Raw genomic sequence first — 20,052 nt, 5'->3', positions numbered from 1 at the left:
ATGAAACTTCCTCCATCTTCAGTACAGAAAAATAAAAATTAATGTGTGAAATAAATGCAAAATATCGTGAGCCCCCTGATGTTCGTATGGAAACCGAGCCAGGTATTGTTGATTTTAAAATCCCTGTCCGCAAAAGTGCCTATCGGCTAAACGGTACCAAGCTATAAATTTTAGGTAAAAACGTGTTGTCATCACGCATTGTGGAAAAAGTCGTCAAACATTATCTCAATAAGTCCGTTGGTTCTACCAACGCTTCCACCACTATCAGCCGCAGGGAAACATCGAGCCACTACTATATAAATTACCTTCCGTTGGCCCTTCTACCATCACGGTTGAACGTAAAATCAGGCCCTTACTAAACGGTTTTGTAACGATGTTGACGTTAAGTGTGTGTCCCCCCCCCCCCCCCCCCCGCCATCAGGTTAAGGAATTTGCTAAGTGTGAAAGATAGAATACCCAAATCGCTCCGATCTCGGGTAGTCTATAAGTTGAAAGAGGAGTAAAAGACTTCTGTGGATTATATTTAGAGTAAAAATATATTAGTTCCGCCTTATCTTTGTTTAGTTTCAACTTGTTTGCCGTCATCTATAAATCTATATCCATTAAGCATTTTTAGATATCACTCGTGGTTCGGTGTAATCCTAAGTGATCGTTGCAGGAAAAAGAAATACAACACTACATGTATCGTCGGTGTAAAGATGGAAAGCCATATTGAGGCGTCGCAGAATGTCAGCGACAGGTGATGTGTAAAGGAGGATGAGGACTGGGCCCAACCAGAGCCTTGGGGTACGTTAGGGGCACGCCACAATTCAACTTGTAAGATTGAGATTTTTCCTGGTCAATTGATACATACTGGGAGCGTTGAGAGAGGAAGGATTTAAACCACTGCAAAGCTTTACCACGAATTGCAAACTTAGTATCAAAGGTAGCAGTTACATCGAGTAACGGCTGAACCACACAACAACGGTTGTTGACGGCACATAATAAATCATTGTGTACACCAACGAGAGCTGTCTCGCAACTGTGAAAGACCGCGTTTGTAGGTGGTTTGCAGCGTTTCATCGAGGTGATTAAGCTCACGATAGTTAAGACAGGAAGCAACAACCTCAATGATCTCGGACGCGACTTTGAAATTGGAGATTACTCAAAAATTCAGTAATAATTCCTGGTTGAGTGAAGGCTTCTTGAGGAGCGTTGCCAGGACTGCAGATTTCAGGGAGCGCGGAAAGTGACGGGACTCCAGAGAAAGATTAACAGTGTTGTATAAAACAGGTAGAAGGATGTCGAACTGACTGGCGCAAAGAGATAAAGGACGAGGATCCAAGCTGCATGATTTAGAACCAACATGACGAGCTATTTGAAAGAGTTCTTGAATTGTAGTGGGCGAAAGATTATCAGCTTGCAGCTTAGCGTAGGGGTATCAAGTCGAAGTGCAACGGAATAGTCAGAGACATCACATCAGGAATCTTACATCGAAGATGGTCGATTTTCTCTTTGAAAAAGGTAGCAAATCTATTGACAAGTTGAACTACAGTGGAACAATAGGGCAGGCGTTTCTCTGGTTTTCTGTGAAGTAGACGATCTATTGTCTTGAAGAGGGCGTGGCTATCAGTACCAGCATCATGAATCAAGGTAGAGAGGAAAGTTGTCTACGTTGTAGACAAGATCCTTTACTGCGATTCTTTACTGCGGAATATTGTTCAACAAAGGCATGGTGGTCAACCGGAAGCTGTGAACGGCGCCAGCGTCTTTCTAGTTGGCGGCGACGAGTTTTTTTGACGTAAAAACCGTCGGTATACCACAGCGCGGGGGTGCGTTGGACGCTTGTCTTGGTTACCAAAGGAGCGTGCTCATAATCCAAGATGAAAGAGAGCATACAGTCGTAATTGATCACAAAGTGCGGTAACGTCACAGGCATGCTGATCATGAAGGAAGAGATGTGAGACGACGATATCATGACGAAGATCATCAGAGTTTATCGCACAAAGTTTACGATAAGCAACAATTGTTTTCGAGTTAGGCAGCCGTTGAATGTTAAGATTACAATGCACAGTAAAGTGATCGGGAATGACAGTATCGTGGAAGGAAAGATCACACGAATTTCTCATCCAATCGAGTAATGATTAAGTCCATATTGTGATCACTTCTGTGGGCTGGAGAGCGAGTGTTGTGTAGGTTGAAGTTAAAACAGAAAAGGAGATCAGTGAACTTGAGCGTAGCAGGCTCAGAAGAATTGTCGACATACAGGTTAAAGTCACCGCATTTTTATTTGATAATTGACCAGAAGAAGCGATGAGGCGTTTCAGAAAGGAGGTAAATTATTCCAAAACTAGATAGAAAGTGAGCAGTTTTTTGTCGATGGCGTGGACGATATATTTTTATAAGACGAGGAGTAGGCTAGGTTGAGAATAGCAGTAACACCATGTGCTCAAAGAACTTTAAAAGTAAGGCTGTTTAGGAGTTCAACTTTAAGATTACTTCTGTGGAGAACGGCCAGATCACCACCAGAACCGGAGAAATAACGGGAATCAAGAAAACTGCATCCCTTAGTTTTGCCCTTGGTTTCCTGTGCGCCACCATTTTGGATTTTGTGGTGACCCAAATGTTCGCAGGAAGCGTTTTTTTTCTCCTGACAAGTGGACACCATATGAAGTTACGCAACAAAGAAATGGATGCACACGAAATTTAGAAGAGAAAAATTTTAATAGATGATACTCACCTACACTGTACAATTTTTCAGGTCATATTGAATATTTTCTCCAATTGTTAGAAAGCAACTTGAGAATAAAGTTTCGCCCTATTTACTTCCACTTGTTTTGAAAGTTGAGGCTTTCTGTACGGGAGCAATAATACATGAATTATGAATTCATGTCGCGTTTCACCTTCTTTTCCTTTACAGCTGTCTTCTCAAGTATCCCCTCACAAGTTTGCAGTGTACAGTCCATTAAATATATTATTATTATTATTATTATTATTATTATTATTATTGTTATTATTATTATTATTTTATTTTTTTATTATTATTATTATTTTTTATTATTTTACCTGGCGATAAATGCATTGAGATAGAGTATATAATTATTTTGTGAGACAATTTTTTGTACCTTTTTTTCTTCTTTTCAGGAATTGTATCGTAAAGTCCGAAGTATTCTGAACAAGCTGACGCCGCAGAAGTTTCGGACACTCACACAACAAATTATTGACCTAGACATCGACACTGCAGAGAGACTGGAAGGTGTTATTGACCTTATTTTTGAAAAGGTTTGTTGTCCAATCAACCCCATTTAAGCACAGTTTCAAAATATGTGACAGAACATGGAAGCGATCTCCTTGTAACTCCCTTATAGAGAATAAGGAAATGCTGGAATTCTGCTTTATCATGTTTATGCTGACTTGTTTTGTTGGAGGTATTATTATCTATAAGTCCTTAACAAAAACTGAGGTGTAAAATCTACCTTAGCTTGTTAAACAGTCATCACAATGGCAGCATCAAACCCTGGCAGGGTAGGGAGTGAGGGGCAAAACGAAACAGTGGATCAAAATTAACTTCTTGTGCAGGCGTACAGAAAAGACTAAGGATAGAAAAAAAAAGAAGAGAGGCACTGACTGAGGAGGACTGTCATTCCCAGGCCCCCTAATTTTCTTATTGCCTGAGGAGGAGTTTAGATCAAAATCGTCCAGTCACAACTCGCATAGACCTGTTGAGCCCTTTGAGATAAACTTCTTCTTTCTTCTATGCCTGCCCAGTTTTTCATGTCGGTCTACCTGTATATCTTTCTCAGGAGCTAGAGGCGATGCAAAAGAGGGCAATGCGTATAATTTTCTCATGCTTTATGTATGATGAAGCGCTTGTTAAGACAAATCTTGAAACTCTGTCAGACCGAAGGCAAGCCCTAACGGACAAATCGTTCAAAAAAATATTAGATAACAAAGACAACAAGCTCAGGAATCTATCTATCTATCTATCTATCTATCTATCTATCTATCTATCTATCTATCTATCTATCTATCTATCTATCTATCTATCTATCTATCTATCTATCTATCTATCTATCTATCTATCTATCTATCTATCTATCTATCTATCTATCTATCTATCTATCTATCTATCTATCTATCTATCTATCGTAGAGAAGTCAACAAACAATGCCAACCACAAAGTCCTAAGATGAAGGATCACGTTATCGCTATTTCGTCATAGTTAACCGTTTATTGTAAGTGCATTATTTGAATTCATATTGACCTAACCGTTACCGTTGTTGTCAAACTAGTGTACGCTCCTGAGGAAGGCCGCGACGGCCGAAACGTAGAGCAAATACAGCTAAAGACCTATATGAAGTTGGTTTCTTGACCTTTACAATTAGTTTCTATCTATCTATCTATCTATCTATCTATCTATCTATCTATCCATCCATCCATCCATCCATCCATCCATCCATCCATCCATCCATCCATCCATCCATCCATCCATCCACCCACCCACCCACCCACCCACCCATCTACCTACCTACCTACCTACCTACCTACCTACCTACCTACCTACCTACCTACCTTAATGGAAGGGTAAATTGATCAATTTTTGTTTCTGTTTAGTGACATTTTTGGGTTGTAATTTTCTGCAGGCTATTGACGAAAGTGCATTCAGTGTGGCCTATGCTAACATGTGCCGATGCCTCATGCCTGTAAGTAAAGTTTGTATTTGTCCCCTTTGGGTTTTGTAAGTGACCTGTTGTAGCTGATTTTATTATTATTATTATTATTATTATTATTATTATTATTATTATTATTATTATTATTATTATTATTATTATTCTTTGTGATCTGCATAGCCTCACCCTAGAGGCTAACCCCATGTTTTGGCGATTACCTACTTGCATGATATATTTACAAGGTTGTCTACTCAAACTAAATTAGCCATCTACTTTGGCCATTTAGTTCGGTTAGCTCTAGTTCCTGTTTCAGAAGTTATCAAAACTCTATATGAAGCCATGCAAACCTAAAGTGCATGTTCGTCTGTACTGCATTGTAACAAAAGTTAATGAGATGGTAATTCTTTTCCATTTGTTTCTTCTGTGCAGAAAAAAGTTGTTGTTGAAAAAGACGGTGCGAAAAAAGATATAACTTTTCGTAAGATTCTGCTGTATAAATGTCAGAAGGAGTTTGAGAAAGAAAAATCTATTGCGAAGAAAATCCAAGAGAAACTGGAGGACCTTACAAAACAAGGATTGAGTGTAAGTACATATTATTCTGCGTTTAACTTTGAAGGCTTTTCAGAGTATGAGTTAAATAATTCATTGCGATGCAGCTGTCTCGCGATACAAACATTTCGATTTGATTTTCGATCTGTTTCCACCATTTTCGATTCGATATGGCTCATTTACAATAAAAATGACTTGATTGGGCATAACAGTTTTTCAGCATCCAATCAACCATCTCGTTTCAAGAGATCTTGAAACATGTGTTTACAAAAATACTTGAACTAGTGAGTCAAGTTTTTGATCACCTGTTCGGAAACATTTTGGTTGCAGAGATGAATAAATGAATCACTTTTATTTTACTACGGTAGTTCCATAAGTTATAACTCCTTTACATGTCGTCCGTATAATATATACATTTAGCCAGCCTAAAAGCGGAGCTCCACAAATTCGAGATAGATAGACTTTTCCCTTTAATACGGTTTTCAAAGTTTGCTTTTCGTATGAACGTAATAACTTTACACATTCTTCATCCTTTCTGGAGTTGTTTATATTTTTAGTGCATATGCTTACCAACAATAACAATTGCATTGTTTGTAACTAAGAGGGCAAAATTACTGAACGCTGATTAGTTGTAACAGAAGGCATTTGTACTAAATTTCACCAAGGGCAAAATTACTCACTCTTGACTGGTGGAGTGGCAAATATACTCGCTCTTGATTGGCTAGACACGCCATTTCTACATTTCACTGGTTTCTACATTTTGTGTCCAACAACAGGGAATTAATCCTTTCAGGTTCTTTGGAGTTCAACTTTTTAAGCCGGATTGTTTGTCCTTAAAGTACACGGAAATCATGTGCTGCAGCTATAAGGGAAATTCGTAAAGGAACTTTCGTGTCTTATAAGAAACAGCAAAACATTATTTGTGTCAAAAGCTTAAAACTTGGATCAGATTTTTTTGGTGGAAAAACTGATATCAGTCATGGTGACTTAGTGCTTTCATCTTGCTACTTCTTCTTTCAACAAACGATAACCGAGCATAATAGTGTCCTTTTGATGGGAGGAAGGAGCAGGTCAAATTCAGTGGAAGAAATTACCCTCCTCTTGTTTGGATCTTTATTCGATCTGTGTGTGTGTGATTTTTAAGTAGGAGAAAGTTTCACAGCGCAGGTGAATCAATTAATTGATGCCTAACATTTGGTTTAATCATTGTTAGTTTGCTCCTGAATTACACTTGTGATTTCTCTTGATTACATGTGTATATCAATGAATTTTTCTCGTCAGTTTTGTTTGTTTTGGACGTTACGAAACAATCATAAATATTATTATTATTATTTTTGTTTGCTTTGCTTACGGGTGAGTCTTTTTACTCTGGGGCTGACTGTTTTACGACTGAAGTGCCTCCACATCTTTAAAAGTTTTGCCTTCCACATTATAAACCGTAATCGCAATGACACCTCCTAGCATTGTAATTAAGGATTAATTTTCACTTGTATTTCCAAAGTTTTCGCAAATTGCCCTAGTCGCGCAATTTGGGAAAACTTTGAAAATGTGCATTGAAATTAATCCATAATTCTACTCTACCTCTTCTCTGTATTTAAGGGTGAATTTCCCTCAGAAGTGTTTTTGATGCGCCATCTACTGATGAGTAATCTGTTTGCAAACAAAGTTCATGAAATTGTGTTATTTTTTCCGAGCCCCGATAAGGGGGGGGGGGGGGGGGGGGAGGGGATACGAGCAATGAGCAAAATGTCCACGAGTATTATATGTAAAACCATCGAATAAGAGATTTATTTTTCCACTACAAAAAGATTTTGTCATTTTGGCTTCTCTGTTTTGGTAAGAGTTTTGAAATACACACGGCATTATCTGTCCATCGGTATATGGCGCGTACGAATGATGTAAACAACACAGAAAGCCAGTTAAATGTCTTTAATTTGATTGGATGAAATGAAAAGATAAATGACAAGTGATTGGCATGCTAAAAACTTGTTTTTGAGCTTGCATCGTTTCAAAAACTATTCTTCCATTGAAAGCCACGTTTTACAATTGTAATTCCAAAATATTCAAGAAAGTCTCAAAATCAGGGAAATGTCGTCAACTTATAGTGACAAATCCAGTTCCGATAAATCAGAATAACAAAAGTTCTTTATAGTTCATCATCACTGTCTACAAGGGGCAAGATTCTCTTGAATTTCTTCTGTGGAACTGTGGCATGGACGGCAGCGGAGCCAACATCGGCAGTGGTAAAGGTAAACTGGCAGTTATCAAAGACAGCTCCAGTGAACAAATGTTTGCGTTCACTTTCATCTCGCTGTGGATCAGCTCTTGGCATCAGTATTTGGCTTTCAGCGACAGATTTATTATGCGCATCACATACCTCGATGAAGCTGCTAAGTTTCAAGGACATGTCCTTCTGCTGCTCCATGGACGTACTGGAATAGCTGTCTAAAGACTTAAGGTTTCTTTGTTTAGCAACTGCAATGATGTTTAAATGCTCCACATTTTCCTTTCTGAGCATTGAAATCATTGTCCTACGGTCCGAATGGTTGGTGTGCCTGCCTGTCAACCCGGCGGCCTTGTTCATGGATTTCATAAATGAACCGAGGGAATTTTTTCCCAGAGGCTGTTTCTTGAACCAGATTTTGGATGATGGCTTAACAATGGACACCAGAGAAAATGGGGAATCTGCAGCAGCCATTTCAGGCGTTCGTCTTGCCAAATATTCTTTAAAGATGCTCACAGAACAACGTGATCTGCCAGTAGCGTACATTTTGGGGTTGAACATGCGGTCAGGGACAAATTCGTGTTGTCCAGTACAAGTCTTGCTTCCATGCTCAGTTATCCACTCGACATAATCTCTTCCTTGGGGGCCGTCTTCGCATTTTATTTGGAAGTCTCCAAACTTTACGCGTTGATGTTCGTCACGAGCTCTCCAACGAAAGAACAGGGTGTTGTTAAACCAGACTGTACGTAAAAGGCTTTGTGGTGTGTGGTATCCTAATCTTTTCTCGTCCCACAGCTTCTGAATCTGATTTTCGCTCAGTCCGAGAGCTTTGTTTGGCTTTTGCCCTTTGCCGGTACGGCGAAGCTGTTTTTGCTTTGAAGATAGAGCTTCTCTGACCTTCGTGAACTGTCTGTCTGTGAGTATACTGTAATGTTTTTCTTTTTCCCTTAAGAAGCGGTCGAAACTTCGTAACATAGCCGTCAACGTATCAGGTTCATATTCGTCCCCGTTCGTCTTACATACGTTTAAAAAAAAGTGAGCCAAAACTTTGTCCAGTTCTTGTTCTGGTATGTTTTCAATTGTTCTTGTTTCGTTGACAGTTTTTGCCCATCTGTAAAACGCATTAAGGTCACTTTGCGTCTTTTTAGTTGTGTTTTTGTTTCTGTTCTCAGCAATAAAATTGTCAATGTCTTCGTCGTTTGGTTGTCCGTTCTGTTTGTTATGTTTGCTCAGTAATTGTAGCAACACCACCTGTTTCAGCAGTTTCTGTTTGTTCAGTTAAATAGTCTGTTTCTTTTAAGAGTTCGTCATCTAAAAATTCAAGTCCAAAGGACCCAAACAAGTCAAAGTTGGGTTCGTCCAGTCCGGCCATTGTTGCTCCTTTTCCTGCCTTTTCCGTCCGTATTCGCTCTGTTGTAAACTGGTCAAACCGGGACACTACAGTGTATTACGGTCTCATATTTTGCGCGTTCTCTTGACCTTATTTGGTGAAATGACATAATAGTGGAATAATAACAAAAAGTATTCTCTTCGCTTCCACGAGGTGCACGGAGATGATTGAAAGGGCAAAATACTCTGTCTTTACGGCTAGCATTCTCTATAAAGCTGTTTATAATGTAATTTTCTCGTGCTCCGTTGTTTTGTTTCCCCCGCTGTTGGCTATTCGCATTGGTTTTCCTGTGGTGCTGCGTACGGAAGGACGTACGTTCGTATGGTAGGGGGACAGTGACGTCATAACGATAACGGAAACCAAAATTTAACGCATCGACAATTTACCAATATTTCTTACCCATGGTGCTCCGCACGCCGCTCGGCACGCAGAGCTCCGCTATTAAGCGATACAATAATTACATCTTCAAATATATCTAAAATATTTTTACATGGGTTAAAAAGGAATGACATAAACAACTACTGATTTAAGTATTACTGAGGCGAAGGTCTGACGGCGTGTGATGTTTTTTTTTTTTTAATAGCTTTAGATTTTCAGAGGGAGAGAATTGCTCCCCTGTAGGAAAGCGAACCCTTGTAGCATTCAGTTTTCGGAGTATGAGTCATTTCTTTATTTAAAATATTTTCTCTAAGGCGAGATTTATAGGAGTTTCTGTCACTGCTGATAGGGAACAGGTCTGTGAGGCACATTTATGTGAACAATGTCAAACGTTAGAGGGCAAAGCCTTTTGTCCCTTCTCAGGGCCAGATTTTCCCAGTTGAGAAATTTAAGAAGATTATTAGATCTCGTATCGTAGCCTTGATAGGTGATTAAAAGGTCTGCCCAATTTTGTAATTTTTTGAATTTTGTTGCGGCAAGACCTTTATGCATATTAACCCAAACAGCAATACAATAGCCAAAGACGGCAGTATTAAAGCATTATTTAACAATTATTCCATGAGCGCGCGTTGGATATGAGTTGGCTATAACTAATCTCATATCCAACAAGCGCGAATGGAATAATTGTTTTATTAAATTCTCTGAATTTTTATATATTAAGAAAAATTTTCCTTCAAATTAAACGACCGGATGTTGAGGCAACCTCCGACCAAAGCGCGCGAAACGTAATGATCACATGACACGTGCAGCTCTTTGCAAACGGAGTTGAATGAAAAATCGAAAGCGAAGAAAATCGGACACAGTCAGACATCTAAAATTCGTAAAAACGTTTAAATGTACAAATTATAACCTTTCTGAGACTAGCATTCAAGTGCTTTTGAAGTTCCAGCTCATCGAGAAGCGTAATAGTTGTGCACATTTGAGCAAATGTTCTGCTGTGTGGTGCCGAGTGAAGGAAGAGATCAGGGCAATGACGGCTTTTTTCATGCTAAAATGAATTCCTCGCGCACGATTTAAAACACTTCAGGCAAGTCCAAGTGTACGAGGTACAACCTCATTGAGACAAGCATTCAGTGCAAGTTTTTAAACTTCAAGCTTATTTGAGAAGCGTAAGAGCTGTGCACATTTGTGCAAATGTTTTGTTGAGTGGTGCCGAGCGACGGAAGCGAACATATGGCTGCCGCTCGTACGGATTTCATAGATGAACTTTTCCTGAAGTCCTGGTAAATGCGTAAAAACATAAAGGCAGGCATAAAGCTCTTCCTAAGAAATTTCTTCGATTGACTTTAACCTCTTACCGCCAGGATTTGCAAGCCATCCTGAAGTTTTTAAAGTTAACTGGTTGTTATTGTTGTTGTTATGTGATCTAAAAGTCGTAAAATCTTGCAATTTTGAAGATTTTAAAGGAAACTTCAGAGATACGTACCATTAAATAGTGTCACACCGAACTTTGTGGCTTTTATTGTTGTTATATTGAGATGGCATTGTTTGGTATTTCTTTCTTTTTTTTTTTCTAAATAATCACGAGCCTGTCTGAGACGACCTATGGAACGACCAACCTTATAGCGCACTTTATCAACGTGTTCACTCCATTTGAGGTTTTCATCTAAGTGTACTCCTAGGTATTTTGTTGATTTCGACAGAAATACTGTAGCGGGAATTTATTTAAGTCAAACATCTGTAATTTATTTCTGCCGAGGATTTAGCTGCTGTCTGTATTATCGGGTTGTCCGTAATAGCAAGGTGTCCGCAAGGTGAGAGTTGACTGTACTTGCAAATTTGCTTTACTGATGTGCGTTCTAAACTGGGAAACACCACGACCTTGGCTATGCACTTGAAACAGAATTACAACATTTTGCTTTCGTACCATTCAATTCTTCAGCCGAATAAGCGAAAAAAAGCTTGTGTTGATGTGTGTATCAGAACGAAAATAACCGAGTCGTGATAAATCTATTGTGATACATATCTTATCGAGGTGAAGCCAAATCGTTTCACCCCTATAAGTATGTGAAGAAAATATGTAAAGGAAATACAGTGGTGTGAAAGGTTTTCTCTTCCATTTAAAAGAGTCTGCTTCACATTTTAATCATTTAAATGGTCAGGTATTTTTGTTGTCCTCAAGTAGTTTAAGGCCTAGGTTTATTTTATTTGTTTATTTATTTATTTATTTATTTTATTTTATTAGACTTCGCCTTTTAAAATAAGAGTATAAACAGAACATGACAACGTAAACAGAAAATAAACAAGTACTGGGTTAAGGCAGGGTGACTACAACAGCTAACGCCAATAACTGTGGGCCCAAGATTAACAAATTTTTAAACACTTGAATAAGATAGTAAACATAGTAAACTAATAACACACGAAATAGGCTCTGAAAGGTTGCGTAGCATATTACATTTTAAACAGACAGATTTCCAGGTTCTATGTTAATGGCTTTAACGAAAAAAACAAATGGTTTATTCACGACATCTTTAACAAAACGAATGACCGTTAATCAAAATTTGGCGGATAGAAAAGTCTTACATCCTAAACATTTATAAGCACAATAACTTGTCCTGTAGATCACGTGATACATGGGATCGTTTTCCTGGAAAAAGTTAATATTTAACGACTCGGCGATGGTTTTTAGGGAAAACATCCCAAAACATTAAAGAGAAAGTGATTCGTAATGAAGATCAAATATCTCCAGCCCTTCATGTTTGGAATGACCGTCCACTGTTCCCACTGTTCCCCGGTAAAGGGTGACCAGGATACAACTGTGAATTCAGATGAACGAAGAAACCCGAAATAAATCAGAGTTGATGCAGCCCAAAGCGTTACATGATCCTGGTCAGAAAAGGACAATGATCTGTGAATAATCAGCATATGGAAGTCTGTAATAGGCAAACGTAGGGAACCAAATTATCCTTGATAATTCTCTTGATACCACGCAAAACTCTTTGTTATTAAAGGCAGCCTACCAGGTGATCAGGGTGGCCCAGATCTACATGCATAGAACGGACAGCTGATAAGTAAATCTTGATCGAAGGTGAACGAAGAGAGGACGAAAGATGAGTCACAAACAAACAAATAAACTGTCCATTCATTTCCAGGGCATGGGTAACCATTAGGGTGAAGCCGTCCAAACATGGAGCAAAAGTTGGTGAAACGAAGTTGAGCAGGTTTGTATGTCCAGTGGGTAGAAAGAGCCAATCCTTGTGACATCAAAGCTAAAAAATCCTTCTCTACGTTTGATACGCCAAGTTGTGTCAAAGGTAGGGGGTGGGGATGGCTGTGGGGTGGTCGTCGGCATAAGGGGCCAGACGATGGAAGGCCTTCCAAGTGAGACGCGATAAAGCATCAGGGATTTTGGAACATGCTGTGAGAAGAAGATGAAATTATGCTTAGGGGCTGCCATGAGAAAAAACCGCAACAAATGAGTAACATCAGGGGCTCCAGAGGTTCTAGAGTTTAGAATATACACAACTGACTCGTCCGAGCGGAACAGCACAACCTGTCGAAGTCGGGAAGGACCTCAGACATGAGCGGCTACAGCAATAGGGAAGGGTTCCTTATAACCAATGAGTTGCTATATAACCAATGAGTACTTAACTGGGCATCAAAGCCAAGAGGACCATACGCGTTATTGAACATCTCAGGATCAACAGGAGGTGAAATTCCAGGGTATGTCCAAAGGTAAGCACCATTCCAGGAAGAAAAATACTGGAGCCACCAACGAAGATCAGGTTTGAATGCAGCTTTAAGACGAATGGGGTAATCATCTGGCTTCAGAAACAACAGAGCAAGTTAATCATTCGGCGGAGGAAAGCTTAGCCTCGCCAGACTACTTTGGCAGCACAGCATGGCGAATGTGGCCAATGAGAGATTGAAGCTGTGGTTTGGTGCACCAACGATAAGTAGCCCATTTAGGGGAGGGGGATAGCTCGTCGCAAGGCAAATGCACAGGCTGGTTAACAGAGTCGAGTTCAATCCCCAGGGAAACCATGCAAGTGGAAGGGTCAACCAGCTTTGATGGGTGGAGCAGCAAACCTAAGCCTGCACATACAGAACAGGCTAAGGATAGATTTTGTTCTCACTGAGAAGAGTTGGGCGGGCCAGCAGTGATGTAATCATCTGAGTAATACAAAAGGTCTGGGATGTGATAGTTGTTCACCAAGATCCAATGGACTAAATCAGCCACAGAATTAAAGATGTCAGGAGCGGACCTTAAACCAAAGGGTAGGGCCAGATCCACAAAGTACATGTAACGCCATTTCACACCAAGAAGGTACCTGTCATTGAGGTGAATGGCAAGCTTCCGATGTGCTGATTCAACATCGAACTTCGTCATAAGGGTGCCAGGACCATACTTGCTGATCATCTAGATGATGTCATCCCCCTGAATGTGTTGTAGAGGGTAGTCGTCCGGTTGATTCCCTCATTTATGCAAGACCCAAGTGGGGAAGACAAGTCCAGAATAAGTCGCCACTTGTTAGGTTGACCTTTCTTTGGTTTGACTTCCAAACTACCTATACATATGTGAAGGTTGGTAATAAGGGGAGAAGAGAAAGGCTCAGTGACACAACCCAACGCAACTTCATTGGACAAATTGCCACCAATGATCTCCTGGTGAAGGTAAGCCAAAGCTTTGTTCTTTTATGCGGATTTCTAAATGTTCTGAGGGTTGAAGCCAAAACAGAAGGCCTGCAAAAGACGCTGCATGACACAAGAGCCTGATTTGGGTGTTGCCAATGTTCAGAGGCAAACTTAACAGGATTGAGAGAAGAGACCTGAGATACCATAGGGAGGTTACCTTTGATTGCAGAGCAAAAAGGGAGGAGAGAAACGTTTAATAAGCCACCTGAAGGTACGTAAGGTAATAAAAGACGACAAAAATTTATTTTCCCTTTAAGTTAATAACGTTGTATCTGCTAACATCACTTTTAGTGATGGAGCTCCTTAATAAAAGATTATTATTATTATTTTTATTACGTTAACAAGAACTGGAGCAAACAATAAACATTGTAGACTGAAAAAGAAAACGGTCAGAAAAACAAAAATCGCTTATCTCCGTGACCAAGGACAAATACAAAAAATAGGTAGTCGAGGACTACATGTAGCTACTTCTGGATGAAGAAAATAAAATAAAAGGCCGTCTATGACTGGATGTGGCTACTGTTTTATTTTTGTAGAATATTGCAGTAAAGAAGCAATGTTGTATAAAATTGAAAGGGGTTAATGAACTGCTCTAGTCAGTGCCAAAATTGTGCAGCGTAATTAATTTTGATTGTGTTGTCACATGGGCGAATTTGGTATGCGCTGGAGGCTTTCGGTTTGTTTATACTTTAATACACAGGGGACAGTAATCCCATGGTTTACATGAGATTGCATGGTGAAGATATTCCATGAATCAAGGCACACAGATAAACAGACAATAAGCTTTCTTAATTGAAAATTTATTCAGACAGACCTGTGTTCATGCCTGAAAAGCAAATTTGTTCAATTTTCGCCTCAAGTGAAGCTATGCAAACTGCGAGTCACTATTTATTTCGTAAACTTGGCCTAAAATCTAAAATGAATAATGCTAATTTGTTGTGAAAAAATATGCACCAGGACAATAAGTCATGCCAGGTGTCCTGGCCTTCCTACCTCACTTTTGGATTGTGTACGCTTTGAAGTTGGCGTTTGTCGAGTTCTGCGTGACAATTCAACGTTTGCAGTGCAGCAGCAGAAGCCTTGGGGCTTCTTTTTATTTTTCCATTGGTCCTAAGGACCTTTCTGCCTTCGTTCGAGATAATTATGTTCGCTTGCCGATTTGTGTTTCATTTGCAGTTCCATGTGGCATTTGCAACTCGCATACCCACCATTTTGTTTTTGCGGTCTGGTAGCCTTCTGATACAGCAAGTCCTCCTCGGTTGACTTGTTTTCTCCGTGCCAGTACTATTGGGTCGATATTTTGTACTGGGAAATTTGTTCTTGGGAACTTCAATTCGCTTGGTCAAAAAAGTATTATAGCATGTTTACTATTACCGCTCGTGCCCTTTTTGGCCTTTGTACCCCTTTATTTTAGATATTTTTGTCTTGGTACACGCATTCTTCGTTGCCTGTGCCCGTTTTTTGTTGACCCCATTGTGTCATACTTTTTTTTCCTCGCTTTTCCCTTCACAAGCATGTCTGCTTCAGGGGAAGGGAACGAGCCATCCTCGGCAAGGTCGGTTACTTCGCCAAAAGTCTTGGAGAGTTCGTCTATGGTCCACACACCATCTCTGCTGGCTGACGTCGTTTCCGAGATGCAACGTCAGATTAAAGCCAACCACGCTCTTGTCCATTTCCTTAAGAGAGGAATTGCTGCAGGGTTTTTTTTATCAGGTTCAGCATCTGTTTCCCTCGGCCACACGTCACCTGGTGGTGTTTCCTCACGTGGGCATACTCCAGGAGCCACTGGGACCCCAGAGGATAGTATTTCTCTGTTTGCAGCAGAGTCAAACGTCCAGGAGACTAATGCTCAGGAAACCTCATTCAGGCATCCCTTGAGTGTTGATTTAGATGTGGAGCCATACCTGTCACAGCCCACTTCGGACGCTCGCAGGCCAGGTTTTGCGGAGAATGTCTCCTACGTTTCGGACTTACTTCAGCTGCCATTGAAGAGGGATGACTCTGCAAGCTTTCGTAATATGAGCAAGCAGTTGTTGTCAATTGAAGGGGAGGCACGGAGCACTACCTCCCTGCCTCCCTGCAACCCTCACACTCAGTTGCCTTTTGGCTGAAGGAAACCAACAACAGGATACAAGGCTCTGAGGATACAAAGGTTCTTAAACAGCACAAGGACTCTCTCCAAGTGCACCACAAGGGCATGGTGGGCTCAGATGTGTTCTCTTCCACCTGACAAACGATTTTTCCATCCTTGTACCATATTCACGATCATGTTGTCGAGTCTACTCCACAAGTGCTAGATGGTGACCATGAACAGCTGGCCTCAGCAGAAACCTCGGTCACTCTCAAGGCTTCAGAGTTCAAAGCCATCGACTCTCTAGTCAGGAGTTCCCTGAATGTTCTGTCTTACATTGAGCATTTTTATGTTGCCTCCACAAAACTCCTTCAGCAACCTTTCTCGTAGGTGGGCCAGAATAACCAGGAGTCTCGGTCACAGCGTGCCCAGATTTTACTCAAACACAAGCTGTCGCAGGCTAGGGCGGTCTCCCATCTCGCCAACATTGAAGGTAAGCTTCTGGTTAATGTGATGCTGGCCAGGAGGGACTCTTTTCTAGCCCCTTCTAAATTGGCAGGTGACCAGCAACTCAAGAACTACCTGCGGACCACTTCGATGACCCACAGCTCATTGTTTGTGGGTCAAGTCACTTCTGTGGCCAAAGAACTGGTGGAGCATAAGAGGCGCCCACCATTCCTTCACAACAGGAAAACCTCAGCCTCTTCCACTCTTCAAGGGCAGCAGGACGACTCTCACACCACCCGGGCAAGGGCTCAACTTGCTAAGCCCCGCACCTCACGCCAACCTCTGCCAGCCTTCTCTACTCCGGTGATGCCAGGAAGGCAAGGGGGCCCTGCAAAGAAGCCTAGAACAGGACCAAAAAACTTCTGACTGGACAGGGTGGTGGCCTCCCCCTTTCCAGCACGTCAATTTTCAGTAGACCTGCCGCTTTCCTCAAGCCCTGTGGGTGGCCGCCAGTCCCTTTTTCTGGACTCTTGGAGGTCCATAAAAATGGACCAGTATGTCTTGCTTCTTCTTCAACAGGGTCTTCATCTCAGTTTCGAATCTAGGCCGATATTGACCACCAGCCCGGTGCCCTAACCGCTGCCAGAGGCCAGCAGCAAGCGAGAGCATCCGAGGACCAAGATTCTTTCCATGTTAAAGAATGGGACCATCTAGAGGGTGGTGAACAAGTCCTCTCTAGGGTTTTACAGCCTGTTGTTTGTGATTCCCAAGAAGAATGGCAAACTTCGGTTGGTCATCGACCTGCGATCACTGAATCGTTACTTGTCGAAGGAGAAGTTTCACATGGAAACACCCGCAAATCTATGCTACTCCATTCTGAAAGGGGATTGGGTGATCTCTGTGGATTTAGTGGACACGTATCCACCCATCGTCGAGGAATTTTCTTCGTTTCTTCTATCAGGACAAAGTTTTCCAGTTTCGGGTTCTGGTCTTCGGATTGTTGGTGAGCCCAAGAGTCTTCACCCATGTAGTGGATGCCATGATGGTCCATGTTCAATCTCTGGGCTTGCAAATTCATCATAATCTGGACGACTGACTTCTAAGGAACCAGCAGTTGGATCACCTCAGGACTCAAACCCAAGGCCTTCTCCATTTAACTACTCGCCTTGGTTGGATACCCAGCCTGGAGAAGTCAGAGTTAACCCCAACTCAAGGCTTTGTCTTTATCGGCACCCATTACCGAACTGAACAGGGACTGTTGTTTTCTCTGGTGGTTCGGTTTAGAGAAGCAGCCAGTCATGCTCGCCGGGTCCCTGGCGAAGTATGTTACAGCTCAGGACTTTCTCTCGCTGTTGGGGAGACTGGTGTCAATGTCAGATCTGGTGCCCCTAGGCTGTCTCAGATATTGACCCCTTCAGCTTTATCTCTTAGCTCACTGCCACCCCAGTCTGGGTCAACTGTCAGACAGGATTCCGTTGGATCACCCGTTTTTGGACCCATTTCTGAAATGGTGGACCAAGCCGACCAATGTTCTTCAGCGGAGACCCATTCAGGCCCCCCCCCTCCCCAATTGGCCATATTCACAGATGCCTGCGACAGTCAGTCAGCAGCAGGTCTGTTGTCAGCTACAGAGTCAACTCGGCACATAAACGAGTTGGAGTTGTTAGCCATTCAGACGGCAGTCCACCACTTCCTCAAGGCAAGGTGGTGATGTTCCACTCAGACAACAGCTCAGCAGTTGCCTACCTGCAGAATCAAGGGGGCACTCACTCGCTGCCCATGTTTCACCTAGTGTGGAAAATCCTCCTGAAGTGCCAGCAGCTAGGTATCACCCTGTTAGTGAGGGACATCCCAGGTAGTCTGAATGTCCTAGCCGACGGTCTGCCGAGAAGACATCAGATCATTGGGACAGAGTGGTCTCTGCACCCCAGCATAGTGCGCCAGATGTTCTCCTTCTGGTTCATTCCAGAGTTAGACCTGTTTGCAACTCGTCACAACAACAAGCTGGCAACATTTGTGTCTCCAGTTCCAGACTCTCAGGCAGTAGCAGTGGATGCTCTGTCAATCCCCTGGGACCGGCACTGGGTATATACCTATCCTCCAACTGCGCTGATGCAACAAGTGCTTCACAAGTTGGTGCACTCGGACCAGTGTCGAATGCTTCTGGTAGCGCCACTTCAACATTACCAGCTGTGGCTTCCAGTGCTACTCGGGTTGCTAGTGGACTTTCCTCAGGAGGTGCCCCCATTGCCGCAACTCCTGAGACAACCTCAGTCGGGAGTATTCCACAGACACCCAGAGCAGCATCATCTGTTCGCACAGAGCTCATCAAGCGTGGCCTGCGAGAGAGACAGTTTTCTGAAGCATTCGCCCACCGTCTCTGCCAGACAGTTAAAGCATCTACCGCTGGTATCTTTGACTGTAAGTGGCGAGTTTACGAGAGTTGTTGTACAGAACAGATTAGTCGTCTCCAAGCCTCTGTTCAGCAATTAGCAGAATTCCTTGAGTTTCTGTTCACATCCCTCAAGCTGGCTCCTTCTACCATTAAGGGTTACCGATTGGCTATTAGTACAGTGTTTCAGCTACAGGGAGGCTGGAATCCTGATACCGACCCTATTCTGTCATCGTTATTGCGAGCATTTGACATAGAGCGATCGAGGTCACCCAAAATCGTTCCACAGTGGAATTTAATAGCTCTGGTCCTTCAGACCTTCCTTGAGGAACCATTTGAGCCTATGGATTGTTGTGCGATGAAGTTTCTCACATGGAAGACACTCTTTCTCGTGGCGCTTGCATCTGCTGGACGTGTTAGCTGCCTGCATGCCCTTTCACTGGAGCCAGTCCCACAGCAGCCTGACCTGCCCGGGTCCCTGAGGTTTGGTCGACACAAGGCGGATTTGGCGATCTTCACAAATCCCGCCTTTATGGCCAAGAATCAACGACTGGAATCAAATCGTCCTGTAGTGTTGAAATCTTTGCGCTCATTTATCGCAAGCCAGGAGGAGCCTGACAATAAACTGTGTCCGTTGCGCACACTCAGTTGAAGCGCACACAACCTAGGCGGGGCAATTGCTTTCTCTTGTTCTTGCCATACAAATTTGGTCAGAGAGATAACAAGCTCCAGCCAGATTCTATATCATGATCGATCAAGTAAGCGGTCAGGCAGCCCTACACCTCTGCTGGTAATTCACAGTTCATCAGAGGCCTTGTGGGAATTTCTGCCCATGAAGTGAGAGCTATAGCCACGTCTTGAGCGGCTTTCAACTCCGCTCCAGTGGAAGATATTCTTAAAGCTGCCCATTGGGACAACGAAACTACTTTTACCAGTTTCTACCTGTGTGATATGTCAGTTTTTTTTAACAGATCTATCGCCTCGGTCCTCCTTTAGTGGCCCAAACCACTGTGGCCACAGTGACCCACTGACTTTTGAGGCTCTTGGAATTGTACATATTGTTTGCCCCTAGACGTCTTCTGGGTTTGTATAAAGTTTTTGGATCTTCAGTGCACCGTGTTTTCTGTAGAATTCTATTTCTATTTTATTTTCATTTACACTGGGTGAAGCCCTCTTTATCCTTCTCGAGTGTTTTATGTACTTCATGCTTTGGTGGATGTGCCTCTTTGGACATAGTAGCCTTGGCATTTCTGGCCA

At 42.1% G+C, this 20,052-nt stretch overlaps 1 protein-coding gene and 1 long non-coding RNA gene across 10 annotated transcripts in view; one reads left to right on the top strand and one right to left on the bottom strand.

Annotated features, from left to right (window-relative positions):
* The window catches only part of LOC146473879 (uncharacterized), a 170,469-nt gene that overhangs the window by 14,937 nt on the left and 135,480 nt on the right, over window positions 1-20,052 (bottom strand). The window lies entirely within an intron of this gene.
* The window catches only part of LOC146473882 (uncharacterized), a 195,543-nt gene that overhangs the window by 150,801 nt on the left and 24,690 nt on the right, over window positions 1-20,052 (top strand). For all 9 annotated transcript variants that reach the window (XM_085117833.1, XM_085117827.1, XM_085117829.1 and 6 more), the window contains 3 exons: window positions 3,124-3,261; window positions 4,623-4,682; window positions 5,079-5,231. In XM_085117833.1, coding sequence (XP_084973959.1) covers window positions 3,124-3,261; window positions 4,623-4,682; window positions 5,079-5,231 — 351 coding nt within the window. The remainder of the gene's footprint in view (window positions 1-3,123; window positions 3,262-4,622; window positions 4,683-5,078; window positions 5,232-20,052) is intronic.

Source organism: Pavona decussata, unplaced genomic scaffold (assembly GCF_977016875.1).
Source record: "Pavona decussata unplaced genomic scaffold, jaPavDecu1.1 SCAFFOLD_92, whole genome shotgun sequence".
In the NCBI taxonomy this organism is placed as follows: domain Eukaryota; kingdom Metazoa; phylum Cnidaria; class Anthozoa; order Scleractinia; family Agariciidae; genus Pavona; species Pavona decussata.
This window is presented reverse-complemented; position numbering and strand designations above follow the sequence as displayed.